Source organism: Ranitomeya variabilis, chromosome 4, assembly GCF_051348905.1.
Source record: "Ranitomeya variabilis isolate aRanVar5 chromosome 4, aRanVar5.hap1, whole genome shotgun sequence".
In the NCBI taxonomy this organism is placed as follows: Eukaryota; Metazoa; Chordata; class Amphibia; order Anura; family Dendrobatidae; genus Ranitomeya; species Ranitomeya variabilis.
The window spans coordinates 704,943,503-704,957,872 of record NC_135235.1 but is presented as its reverse complement, the minus strand read 5'-3'; the positions used below and the strand labels follow the sequence as shown (position 1 = coordinate 704,957,872).

General features: G+C 44.2%; 2 protein-coding genes across 3 annotated transcripts in view; one reads left to right on the top strand and one right to left on the bottom strand.

Annotated features, from left to right (window-relative positions):
- The window catches only part of LOC143766477 (uncharacterized), a 511,034-nt gene that overhangs the window by 364,833 nt on the left and 131,831 nt on the right, over nt 1-14,370 (top strand). The window lies entirely within an intron of this gene.
- Nucleotides 9,811-14,370, bottom strand: part of LOC143766474 (uncharacterized) — a 53,787-nt gene continuing 49,227 nt past the window's right edge. For both annotated transcript variants that reach the window (XM_077254189.1, XM_077254190.1), the window contains exon 7: nt 9,811-12,673. In XM_077254189.1, the coding sequence (XP_077110304.1) occupies nt 10,485-12,673 (2,189 nt within the window). In that variant the 3' untranslated portion in view covers nt 9,811-10,484. The remainder of the gene's footprint in view (nt 12,674-14,370) is intronic.

Sequence of the window (14,370 nt, the reverse complement as noted above, 5' to 3'; positions counted from 1 at the left end):
CCATCCTTCTTGGCAACAAAAAAGAAACCCGCTCCCAGCGGTGATGAAGACGGCCGAATATGCCCCTTCTCCAAAGACTCCTTAATATAACTTCGCATGGCGGCATGCTCTGGCACTGACAAATTGAAAAGTCGGCCTGTTGTGAAATTGGATTTTGGGCTCCCCCGGTGGCCACTGGTGGAATTGAACTGGTGTGCATCATCCCCTCTGTTCACCTGTTTCCATCAGGATGTGGGAGTCGCTATTTAGCCTTGCTCCTCTGTCACTTCCATGCCGGTCAACATTGTAATCAGAAGCCCTTCTGTGCATGTTCCTGCTGCGAGACAACTCCCAGCTAAGTTGGACTTTAGTCCTCGTTTGTTTTTGCATTTTGTTCCAGTTCACAGCTGTAATTTTGTTTCTGTGTCTGGAAAGCTCTTGTGATCTGAAATTGCCACTCTGATGTTATGAGTTAATACTAGAGTCTTAAAGTAATTTCAGGATGGTGTTTTGATAGGGTTTTCAGCTGACCATGAAAGTGCCCTTTCTGTCTTCCTGCTATCTAGTAAGTGGACCTCAATTTTGCTAAACCTATTTTCATACTACGTTTGTCATTTCATCTAAAATCACCGCCAATATATGTGGGGGCCTCTGTCTGCCTTTCGGGGAAATTTCTCTAGAGGTGAGCCAGGACTATATTTTCCTCTGCCAGGATTAGTTAGTCCTCCGGCTGGCGCTGGGCGTCTAGGGATAAAACGTAGGCAACGCTACCCGGCTACTGTTTTTTGTGCGGCAGGTTTAGTTCATGGTCAGTTTAGTTTCCATCCTTCCAAGAGCTAGTTCTTATGTTTGCTGGGCTATGTTCTCTTGCCATTGAGAACCATGAAAGTTTGACCGGCCACAAAGGGTTAAATTAATTGACAGAGAAAGGAGAGAAAAGAGAAGTCTGCTGAAGATTTTTTTTTTTTTTCCTTCAGTTCTGAGTGTGCTTGTAATTGAATCCTTGCAAGTCTGCCTATATTGCAGCCTTTCTCTCTCTCTCTCCTTCTAATCCTGGAATGGCTTTGTGTTCACCTGTTTAAAATGGATATTCAGAGTTTAGCTGCAGGTTTGAATAATCTCACCACGAAAGTTCAAAATTTACAAGATTTTGTTGTTCATGTTCCTATATCTGAACCTAGAATTCCTTTGCCTGAATTTTTGGGAAATAGATCTTGCTTTCAAAATTTCAAAAATAATTGCAAGTTGTTTTTGTCCCTGAAATCTCGCTCTGCTGGAGATCCTGCACAGCAGGTCAGGATTGTGATTTCCTTGCTCCGGGGCGACCCTCAGGATTGGGCTTTTGCATTGGCTCCAGGGGATCCTGCGTTGCTCAATGTGGATGCGTTTTTTCTGGCCTTGGGGTTGCTTTATGAGGAACCTCAGTTGGAGCTTCAGGCGGAAAAGGCCTTGATGTCCCTATCTCAGGGGCAAGACGAAGCTGAAATATACTGCCAGAAATTCCGTAAATGGGCTGTGCTTACTCAGTGGAATGAGTGCGCCCTGGCGGCGAATTTCAGACAGGGTCTCTCTGATGCCATTAAGGATGTTATGGTGGGGTTCCCTGTGCCTGCGGGTCTGAATGAGTCCATGACAATGGCTATCCAGATCGATAGGCGTCTGCGGGAGCGCAAACCTGTGCACCATTTGGCGGTGTCTACTGAGAAGACGCCAGAGAATATGCAATGTGATAGAATTCTGTCCAGAAGTGAACGGCAGAATTTTAGACGAAAAAATGGGTTGTGCTTCTATTGCGGTGATTCAACTCATGTGATATCAGCATGCTCTAAGCGTACTAAGAAGCTTGATAAGTCTGTTTCAATTAGCACTTTACAGTCTAAGTTTATTCTATCTGTGACCCTGATTTGTTCTTTGTCATCTATTGCCGCGGACGCCTATGTCGACTCTGGCGCCGCTTTGAGTCTTATGGATTGGTCCTTTGCCAAACGCTGTGGGTATGATTTAGAGCCTCTTGAAACTCCTATACCCCTGAAGGGGATTGACTCCACCCCATTGGCTAGTAATAAACCACAATACTGGACACAAGTAACTATGCGGATTAATCCGGATCACCAGGAGATTATTCGCTTTCTTGTGCTGTATAACCTACATGATGTGTTGGTGCTTGGATTGCCATGGCTGCAATCTCATAACCCAGTCCTTGACTGGAAAGCTATGTCTGTGTTAAGCTGGGGATGTAAGGGGACGCATGGGGACGTACCTTTGGTTTCCATTTCATCGTCTATTCCCTCTGAGATTCCTGAATTCTTGACTGAATATCGTGACGTTTTTGAAGAACCTAAGCTTGGTTCATTACCTCCGCACCGGGAGTGCGATTGTGCCATAGATTTGATTCCGGGTAGTAAATACCCTAAGGGTCGTTTATTTAATCTGTCTGTGCCTGAACATGCTGCTATGCGAGAATATATAAAGGAGTCCTTGGAAAAGGGACATATTCGTCCTTCGTCATCTCCCTTGGGAGCCGTTTTTTTCTTTGTGGCTAAGAAAGATGGCTCTTTGAGGCCGTGTATTGATTATCGGCTTTTGAATAAAATCACGGTTAAATATCAATATCCGTTGCCACTGCTGACTGATTTGTTTGCTCGCATAAAGGGGGCCAAGTGGTTCTCTAAGATAGATCTCCGTGGGGCGTATAATTTGGTGCGAATTAAGCAGGGGGATGATTGGAAAACCGCATTTAATACGCCCGAGGGCCACTTTGAGTATTTGGTGATGCCTTTTGGTCTTTCAAATGCCCCTTCAGTCTTTCAGTCCTTTATGCATGACATTTTCCGTGATTATTTGGATAAATTTATGATTGTGTATCTGGATGATATTTTGATTTTTTCGGATGACTGGGACTCTCATGTCCAGCAGGTCAGGAGGGTTTTTCAGGTTTTGCGGTCTAATTCCTTGTGTGTAAAGGGTTCTAAGTGCGTTTTTGGGGTTCAAAAGATTTCCTTTTTGGGATATATTTTTTCCCCCTCTTCCATCGAGATGGATCCTGTCAAGGTTCAGGCTATTTGTGATTGGACGCAACCCTCTTCTCTTAAGAGTCTTCAGAAATTTTTGGGCTTTGCTAACTTTTATCGTCGATTTATTGCTGGTTTTTCTGATGTTGTTAAGCCATTGACTGATTTGACTAAGAAGGGTGCTGATGTTGCTGATTGGTCCCCTGCTGCTGTGGAGGCCTTTCGGGAGCTTAAGCGCCGCTTTTCTTCCGCCCCTGTGTTGCGTCAGCCTGATGTTGCTCTTCCTTTTCAGGTTGAGGTTGACGCTTCTGAAATCGGAGCTGGGGCGGTTTTGTCGCAGAGAAGTTCCGATTGCTCCGTGATGAGACCTTGTGCTTTTTTTTCGCGTAAATTTTCGCCCGCCGAACGGAATTATGATGTTGGGAATCGGGAGCTTTTGGCCATGAAGTGGGCTTTTGAGGAGTGGCGTCATTGGCTTGAGGGGGCTAGACATCAGGTGGTGGTATTGACTGACCACAAAAATCTAATTTATCTTGAGTCCGCCAGACGCCTGAATCCTAGACAGGCGCGCTGGTCGTTGTTTTTCTCTCGGTTTAATTTTGTGGTGTCCTACCTGCCGGGTTCTAAGAATGTTAAGGCGGATGCCCTTTCTAGGAGTTTTGAGCCTGACTCCCCTGGTAATTCTGAACCTACAGGTATCCTTAAGGAGGGAGTGATATTGTCTGCCGTTTCTCCAGACCTGCGGCGGGCCTTGCAGGAGTTTCAGGCGGATAGACCTGATCGTTGCCCACCTGGTAGACTGTTTGTTCCTGATGATTGGACCAGTAAAGTCATTTCTGAGGTTCATTCTTCTGCGTTGGCAGGTCATCCTGGAATCTTTGGTACCAGGGATTTGGTGGCAAGGTCCTTCTGGTGGCCTTCCCTGTCTCGAGATGTGCGAGGCTTTGTACAGTCTTGTGACGTTTGTGCTCGGGCCAAGCCTTGTTGTTCTCGGGCTAGTGGATTGTTGTTGCCCTTGCCTATCCCGAAGAGGCCTTGGACGCACATCTCGATGGATTTTATTTCGGATCTTCCTGTTTCTCAGAAGATGTCTGTCATCTGGGTGGTGTGTGACCGTTTCTCTAAGATGGTCCATTTGGTTCCCCTGCCTAAGTTGCCTTCTTCTTCCGAGTTGGTTCCTCTGTTTTTTCAAAATGTGGTCCGTTTGTATGGTATTCCGGAGAATATCGTTTCTGACAGAGGAACCCAATTCGTGTCTAGATTTTGGCGAGCATTCTGTGCTAGGATGGGCATAGATTTGTCTTTCTCGTCTGCTTTCCATCCTCAGACTAATGGCCAGACCGAGCGGACGAATCAGACCTTGGAGACATATTTGAGGTGTTTTGTGTCTGCAGATCAGGATGATTGGGTTGCTTTTTTGCCTTTAGCGGAGTTTGCCCTCAATAATCGGGCCAGCTCTGCCACCTTGGTGTCTCCTTTTTTCTGTAATTCGGGGTTTCATCCTCGATTTTCTTCTGGTCAGGTGGAATCTTCGGATTGTCCTGGAGTGGATGCTGTGGTGGAGAGGTTGCATCAGATTTGGGGGCAGGTAGTGGACAATTTGAAGTTGTCCCAGGAGAAGACTCAGCTTTTTGCCAACCGCCGGCGTCGGGTTGGTCCTCGGCTTTGTGTTGGGGACTTGGTGTGGTTGTCTTCTCGTTTTGTCCCTATGAGGGTTTCTTCTCCTAAGTTTAAGCCTCGGTTCATCGGCCCGTACAAGATATTGGAGATTCTTAACCCTGTGTCCTTCCGTTTGGACCTCCCTGCATCTTTTTCTATTCATAATGTTTTTCATCGGTCATTATTGCGCAGGTATGAGGTACCGGTTGTGCCTTCCGTTGAGCCTCCTGCTCCGGTGTTGGTTGAGGGCGAGTTGGAGTACGTTGTGGAAAAAATCTTGGACTCCCGTGTTTCCAGACGGAAACTCCAGTATCTGGTCAAATGGAAGGGATACGGTCAGGAGGATAATTCTTGGGTGACTGCCTCTGATGTTCATGCCTCCGATCTGGTCTGTGCCTTTCATAGGGCTCATCCTGATCGCCCTGGTGGTTCTGGTGAGGGTTCGGTGCCCCCTCCTTGAGGGGGGGTACTGTTGTGAAATTGGATTTTGGGCTCCCCCGGTGGCCACTGGTGGAATTGAACTGGTGTGCATCATCCCCTCTGTTCACCTGTTTCCATCAGGATGTGGGAGTCGCTATTTAGCCTTGCTCCTCTGTCACTTCCATGCCGGTCAACATTGTAATCAGAAGCCCTTCTGTGCATGTTCCTGCTGCGAGACAACTCCCAGCTAAGTTGGACTTTAGTCCTCGTTTGTTTTTGCATTTTGTTCCAGTTCACAGCTGTAATTTTGTTTCTGTGTCTGGAAAGCTCTTGTGATCTGAAATTGCCACTCTGATGTTATGAGTTAATACTAGAGTCTTAAAGTAATTTCAGGATGGTGTTTTGATAGGGTTTTCAGCTGACCATGAAAGTGCCCTTTCTGTCTTCCTGCTATCTAGTAAGCGGACCTCAATTTTGCTAAACCTATTTTCATACTACGTTTGTCATTTCATCTAAAATCACCGCCAATATATGTGGGGGCCTCTGTCTGCCTTTCGGGGAAATTTCTCTAGAGGTGAGCCAGGACTATATTTTCCTCTGCCAGGATTAGTTAGTCCTCCGGCTGGCGCTGGGCGTCTAGGGATAAAACGTAGGCAACGCTACCCGGCTACTGTTTTATGTGCGGCAGGTTTAGTTCATGGTCAGTTTAGTTTCCATCCTTCCAAGAGCTAGTTCTTATGTTTGCTGGGCTATGTTCTCTTGCCATTGAGAACCATGACATCGGCCCTTAGGGAACTTACAGCCAGGAATCAAATTAATAGCACAATCGCAGTCCCTATGAGGAGGAAGGGAACTGGACTTGGGCTCATCAAATATATCCTTGAAATCCGTCAAAAACTCAGGAACTTCAGAAGAAGGGGAAGAGGAGATTGACATCAAAGGAACATCACTATGTATCCCTTGACAACCCCAACTAGTCACAGACATAGATTTCCAATCCAGCACTGGATTATGTACCTGTAACCATGGAAAACCCAGCACAACAACATCATGCAAGTTATGCAATACCAAAAAACGACAATCTTCCTGATGTGTTAGTACTGGACACAGTTGACAATGTGTATGGCTCCGAGGTTTATTCTTGGCCAATGGTGTAGCATCAATCCCCCTTAAGGGGATAGGGCTCTGCAAAGGCTGCAAGGGGAAACCACAGCGTCTGGCGAACTCCAAATCCATCAAGTTCAGGGCAGCGCCTGAATCCACAAATGCCATAACAGAAAAGGACGACAATGAGCAAATCAGGGTAACAGACAAGAGAAATTTAGGCTGTACAGTACTAATGGTAACAGACCTAGCAACCCTCTTAGTACGCCTAGGGCAATCAGAAATAGCATGAGCAGAATCACCACAGTAAAAACACAGCCTATTCTGACGTCTGAATTCCTGCCGTTCTGCTCTAGTCAAAATCCTATCACATTGCATAGGCTCAGGGCTCTGCTCAGAAGACACTGCCATATGGTGCACAACCTTGCGCTCACGCAGGCGCCGATCAATCTGAATAGCCAAAGACATTGACTCGTTCAAACCAGCATGCGTGGGAAACCCCACCATAACATATTTTAGGGCTTCAGAAAGACCCTTTCTGAAAATTGCTGCCAGGGCATACTCATTCCATTTAGTGAGCACAGACCACTTTCTAAATTTCTGGCAGTATACTTCTGCCGCTTCCTGACCCTGACACAGAGCCAGCAAGGTTTTTTCTGCCTGATCCACAGAATTAGGTTCCTCATACAGTAATCCGAGCGCTTGAAAAAATGCATCTACATTAAGCAATGCCGGATCCTCTGACTCAAGGGAGAGTGCCCAATCCTGAGGGTCTCCACGCAGCAGAGATATGACAATTTTCACCTGCTGAATGGGGTCACCAGAGGAACGGGGTCTCAAAGCAAAAAACAATCTGCAGTTATTTTTAAAATTCAAAAACTTGCATCTGTCCCCAAAAAACAAATCAGGAGTAGGAATTCTAGGCTCTAAAGCTGGAGCCTGAACTACATAATCTTGGATACTCTGTACCCTTGCAGCGAGTTGATCCACACGAGAGAATAAACCCTGAACATCCATGTCAGCACCAGAGTCCTGAACCACCCAGAGATTAAGGGGAAGAAAAAAAAAAAGACAAAACAGACTGCAAAGAAAAAAAATGGATCAGAATTTTTTTTTCTTCCCTCTTTTGAGATGCATTCAACACATTGTTGGCCAGCTGTACTGTTATGACCTGGTGGCTAAGGAGCAACATGAGACGAGCTCTGAGGAGGTGGTATCTGTACTGACCGCAGTTCCTAATCCTAACACAAACACTAGCAGTAGCCGTGGGATGTTCCTGTCACTCCCTAGACACCTCGTCACAGCTGGAGAACTAACTACCCCTAAAGATGGAAACAGAAAGCTATCTCGCCTCAGAGAAATTCCCCAAAAGGAAAGATAGCCCCCCACAAATATTGACTGTGAGTGGGGAGGGAAATGACATACACAGAAATGGACAACAAAAGAACTAGTAAGAACTTATCTTTTGCTGAAATGGACAGGCCATAAGAGAAATCCAAGGAGAGATCTGAATCCAACCCAGAAACATTGACAGCTGGCATGAACTGAAGTCCAGAGCCAGGTTAAATAGCAGAGCCAGAAGAGGCGATCAGTGAAAGCAGCTGCTAATGCTAAACCCAAGAAGCAGCAGTTCCACTTGTAACCACCAGAGGGAGCCCAAAGGCAGAACTCACAAAAGTGCTATTCACAACAGCTGTGGTAGCCATGCTGGTTCAGTGTGCCTTCAATTTTGAATAAATCGCCAACAGTGTCACCAGCAAAGCACCACCACACCAACACACCTCCTCCTCCATGCTTCACGGTGGGAACCAGGCATGTAGAGTCAATCCGTTCATCTTTTCAAAGACACGGTGGTTGGACCAAAGATCTCAAATTTGGACTCATCAGACCAAAGCTCAGATTTCCAGTGATCTAATGTCCATTCCTTGTGTTCTTTAGCCCAAGCAAGTCTCTTCTGCTTGTTGCCTGTCCTTAGCAGTGGTTTCCTAGCAGCTATTTTACCATGAAGGCCTGCTGCACAAAGTCTCCTCTTAACAGTTGTTGCAGAGATGCGTCTGCTGCTAGAACTCTGTGTGGCATTGACCTGGTCTCTAATCTGAGCTGCTGTTAACCTGCAATTTCTGAGGCTGGTGACTCGGATAAACTTATCCTCAGAACCAGAGGTGACTCTTGGTCTTCCTTTCCTGGGGCAGTCCTCATGTGAGCCAGTTTCTTTGTAGCGTTGATGGTTTTTGCCACTGCAGTTGGGGACACTTTCAAAGTTTTCCCAATTTTTCGGACTGACTGACCTTCATTTCTTAAAGTAATGATGGCCACTCATTTTTCTTTACTTAGCTGCTTTTTTCTTGCCATAATACAAATTCTAACAGTCTATTCAGTAGGACTATCAGCTGTGTATCCACCAGACTTCTGCACAACACAACTGATGGTCCCAACCCCATTTATAAGGCAAGAAATCGCACCTATTAAACCTGACAGGGCACACCTGTGAAGTGATAACAATTCCTGGTGACTACCTCTTGAAGCTCATCAAGAGAATGCCAAGAGTCTGCAAAGCAGTCATCAAAGCAATAGGTGGCTACTTTGAAGAACCTAGAATATAAGACATAATTTCAGTTGTTTCACACTTTTTTTGTTAAAGGGCACCTGTCACCCCGTTTTTTCCGTATGAGATAAAAATACTGTTAAATAGGGCCTGAGCTGTGCATTACAATAGTGTAGTTTGTGTACCCCGATTCCCCACCTATGCTGCCGAAATACGTTACCAAAGTAGTCGTTTTCGCCTGTCAATCAGGCTGGTCTGGTCAAAAGGGCGTGGTGTCTTCCCCCAGATTTTGCTTAGTTTTCCGTTGGTGGTGTAGTGGTGTGCGCATGTCCAAGGTCCCGAATCCACTGCACAGGGGAGTGGAAAGAACGCGATGTGCACTATTTCATTGGTGATCGGTGGGCGCGGCCATCTTCCTTTTGCCACGCGTGTGCAGAAGCGGCGCTCTGCTGGCCGCAGCTTCAGGAAAATGGCTGCGGGATGCCGCGCGTGCGCAGATGGAGATCGCGGCGGCCATTTTCCTGAAGCCGAGATGCGAACTCTGCTTCAGGAAAATGGCCGCCGCGATCTCCATCTGCGCACGCGCGGCATCCCGCGGCCATTTTCCTGAAGCCGCGGCCAGCAGAGCGCCGCTTCTGCGCACGCGCGGCCAAAGGAAGATGGCCGCGCCCACCGATCACCAATGAAATAGTGCACATCGCGCTCTTTCCACTCCCCTGTGCAGTGGATTCGGGACCTTGGACATGCGCACACCACTACGCCACCAATGGAAAACTAAGCAAAATCTGGGGGAAGACACCACGCCCTTTTGACCAGACCAGCCTGATTGACAGACGAAAACGACTACTTTGGTAACATATTTCGGCAGCATAGGTGGGGAATCGAGGTCCACAAACTACACTATTGTAATGCACAGCTCAGGCCCTATTTAACGGTGTTTTTATCTCATACGGAAAAAACGGGGTGACAGGTTCCCTTTAAGTATACAATTCCACATGTGTTAATTCATAGTTTTGATGCCTTCAGTGTGAATGTACAATTTTCATAGTCATGAAAATACAGAAAAATCTTTAAATGAGAAGGTGTGTCCAAACTTTTGGTCTGTACTGTAGTCATCAACAGAAAGAAACACTTGAGATATATCAGTCTGTAATGACTCTATATAAGAGTTTCACTTTTTGCATTTAAGAACTGAAATAAATTAACTTTTTGATACTATTCTAATTTAGTGAGAAGCACTTGTATGTGACTATGTAAAAACAATTAAGAACATAAAAAATGCTTCTCCCCATGTGAATTATTTGGTGGCTAGAAAGAGATGGTTTCTTCACAAAACATTTTCTACATTATGAACATGAAAATGGCTTCTCCCCGTGTGTGTTCTTAGGTGGGTAACAAGATGCACTTTCTGGTTAAAACATTTCCCACATTCTGAACAGGAAAAAGGCTTCTTCCCTGTGTGGGTTTTCTGGTGGTTATCAAGATTCAATTTCCTGTTAAAACATTTCCCACATTCTGAACAGAAAAAAGGCTTCTCCCGTGTGGGTTTTCTGGTGGCTAACAAGACTCGATTTGTGGTTAAAACATTTCCCACATTGTGAGCAGGAAAAAGGCTTCTCCCCTCTGTGGGTTTTCTAGTGGCTAACAAGATTTGCTTTGTGGTTAAAACATTTCCCACATTCTGAACATGAAAACGGCTTCTCCCCTGTGTGAGATCTATGATGTCTGATTAGAATGTGGGAAATGTTTTCTACATAAATCAATTCTTAACAGGAAAAAGGCTTCTCCCCTGTGTGAGATCTATGATGTCTGATAAGAGCATTTTTATCTGTAAAACATTTCTTACATTCTGAACAAGAAAAAGGCTTCTCTCCTGTGTGGGTTTTCTGGTGGCGAACAAGATGCGCTTTCTGGTTAAAACATTTCCCACATTCTGAACAGGAAAAAGGCTTCTCCCCTGTGTGAGATCTATGATGTCTGACAAGAATTGATTTATGTAGAAAACATTTCCCACATTCTAAACAGGAAAAAGGCTTCTCCTCTGTGTGAAATCTATGATGTCTGATAAGAACATATTTATCTCTAAAACATTTCCCACATTCTGAACAAGAAAAAGGCTTCTCTCCTGTGTGGGTTTTCAGGTGGCTAACAAGATTCGATTTCTGGTGAAAACATTTCCCACATTCTGAACAGGAAAAAGGCTTCTCCCCTGTGTGGGTTTTCTGGTGGCTAACAAGATTCGATTTCTGGTTAAAACATTTCCCACATTCTGAACAGGAAAAAGGCTTCTCCCCTGTGTGGGTTTTCTGGTGGATAACAAGACTCGATTTGTGGTTAAAACATTCCCCACATTGTGAGCAGGAAAAAGGCTTCTCCCCTCTGTGGATTTTCTGGTGGCTAACAAGATTCGATTTCTTGTAAAAACATTTCCCACATTCTGAACATGAAAAAGGCTTCTCCCCTGTGTGGGTTTTCTGGTGGCTAACAAGATTTGGTTTGTGGTTAAAACATTTCCCACATTCTGAACAGGAAAAAGGCTTCTCCCCTGTGTGAGATCTATGATGTCTGACAAGAATTGATTCATGTAGAAAACATTTCCCACATTCTAAACAGGAAAAAGGCTTCTCCCCTGTGTGAGATCTATGATGTCTGATAAGAACATTTTTATCTGTAAAACATTTCTCACATTCTGAACAAGAAAAAGGCTTCTCTCCTGTGTGGGTTTTCTGGTGGCTAACAAGATTTGCTTTCTGGTTAAAACATTTCCCACATTCTGAACAGGAAAAAGGCTTCTCCCCTGTGTGAGATATATGATGTCTGATAAGACCTTTTTTATCTGTAAAATATTTCCCACATTCTGAACAGGAAAAAGGCTTCTCCCCTGTGTGGGTTTTCTGGTGGCTAACAAGATGCGCTTTCTGGTTAAAACATTTCCCACATTCTGAACAGGAAAAAGGCTTCTCCCCTGTGTGAGATATATGATGTCTGATAAGACCTCTTTTATCTGTAAAATATTTCCCACATTCTGAACAGGAAAAAGGCTTCTCCCCTGTGTGGGTTTTCTGGTGGCTAACAAGAATCGATTTCTTGTTAAAACATTTCCCACATTCTGAGCAGGAAAAAGGCTTCTCCCCTGTGTGGGTTTTCTGGTGGCTAACAAGATTCGATTTCTGGTTAAAACATTTCCCACATTCCGAACAGGAAAAAGGCTTCTCCCCTGTGTGGGTTTTCTGGTGGATAACAAGACTCGATTTCTGGTTAAAACATTTCCCACATTCCGAACAGGAAAAAGACTTCTCCCCTGTGTGGGTTTTCTGGTGGATAACAAGACTCGATTTCTGGTTAAAACATTTCCCACATTCCGAACAGGAAAAAGGCTTCTCCCCTGTGTGGGTTTTCTGGTGGCTAACAAGATTCGATTTCTTGTTAAAACATTTCCCACATTCTGAACAGGAAAAAGGCTTCTCTCCTGTGTGAGTTCTTTGGTGGGTAACAAGCTGCGCTTTCCGAATAAAACATTTTCCACATTCTGAACATGAAAATGGCTTCTCCTCTGTGTAAATTCTCTGGTGACTGACAAAATCTGATTTCTGGTTAAAACATCTCCCACACTTGGAACAAGAAATTCTATTGTCTGCTTTGTGAAGGTTTTGTTGTTTGAGAAAGGACTTTTCTAGGGGAAAACTATTTCCATATTCTGAAAATGTTTTCATCGCTTTAGGAGCAGTTCGTTTTTTAATGCTTATTTTGTGACTTTGATTTTCCTTAGTAGTCCGTAATGAATCAGAAGATAGGACCTGTTCCACAGGATCAGATGACAGATCTTTGCTGTGAAGGGATGATGGTATATTTGGAGTAATGGCATTCCCTTCAATTGTATCCTGTGGGATCTCATAATCATCTGATTTAAACATTGAAGATGTCAGCTGTCCTGCTGATCTCCTGGCAAGGTCATCTACCAAGAATAAAACCAATTATTATTTTTTTAGAATAAAATATCCTTCAGTTCTATATTTTTGACCATTTCTACTTAAACGGTCTGTAAAAATGGCAAGTTATGCAAAATTATTGAATTATTCACCAAGACAATGACAGTTTACAGTTTACTAGACTGTGCTCAAACTACATTAAGCATCCATGCTTTTGGCATTACTATAGTGAGAAGAAATCATGGAGCACAATCTGGGCACTATGTGTTGGGTCATACCTTGGGATATTTGCAGTTTTCCCTTTCCAATATCCACTGATCGTGCTAATATCTGGAAACTGCCAGTGGAGTCAAAATAGTCACTATTCCAATAGATTAATTTATTGAGCGTTATAATTTACAAAATGGAGTCACTTTAACCCCTTTATGACTCCAGCTTATTTGGTTTTGCGTTTTCATTTTTTGCTCTCCTTCCCAGAGCCATACCTTTTTTATTTTTCCATCAATATGGCCATGTGGTGCTTATTTTTTGCACTACAAGTTGTACTGTTGAACGACATCATTGGTTTTAGCATGACGTGTACTAGAAAACAGGAAAAAAAATTACAAGTGCGGTGAAATTGCAAAAAAGTGCAATCCCACACTTTGTTTTTTGTTTGGCTTTTTTTGCTAGGCTCACTAAATGCTAAAACTGACCTGCTATTATGATTTTGCAGGTCATTACGAGTTCATAGATAAAAAATAACCTAGACATGTTTGGTGTCTAAGTGGTAAAACAAATTTCCAAACTTTGCTAAAAAAAAAAAAAAGTGCAATTTTTCGATAGCTGTAGCGTCTCCATTTTTTGAGATCTGGGGTTGGGTTGGTTTATTTTTTGTGTGATGAGCTGACATTTTTAATTATACCATTTTGGTGCAGATACATTCTTTTGATCGCCCGTTATTGCATTTTAATGCAATGTCTCGGTGACCAAAAAAACCTCATTCTGGCGTTTCAAATTGTTTTCTCGCTACGCCTTTTAGTGATCAGGTTAATCGTTATTTTTATTGATAGATCGGGCGATTCTGAATGCGGCGATACCAAATATGTGTATATTTTATTTTTGTTATTGTTTTATTTTGAATGGGGCGAAAGGGGGGTGATTTAAACTTTTATATTTTTTTTCATATATTTCAAACATACTTTTTTTCACTTTTGCCATGCTTCAATAGCCTCCATGGGAGGCTAGAAGCTGGCAAAGCCTGATCGGCTCTGCTACATAGGAGCGATGCTCACATTGCTCCTATGTAGATTTACTGCATTGCTATGAGCGCCGACCACAGGGTGGCGCTCACAGCAATCAGGCATCAACAACCATTGAGGTCTTCAATAGACCTCTGGCTGTCATGCCGACGCATCGCTGACCACCGATCACATAACACGGGTCAGCGATGCACGCATTTCCGGCCCGATGGCCAGAAGCACTAGTTAAATACCGTTGTCAGCGTTTGACAGTGGCATTTAACTAGTTAATAGTGGAGGGTGGATCGCGATTGCTATTGCGAGCACATGTCAGCTGTTCAAAACAGCTGACATGTCGCGTCTTTAATGTGGGCTCACTGCCGGAAGCCACATCAAAGCGGGGGCTCTGACCTCGGACGTACTATCCCGTCCGAGGTCAGAAAGGGGTTAAAGGGATTTCATCTGCTCTGGTTTTCTGCAATTTTGTCATATTAGGGATTCTG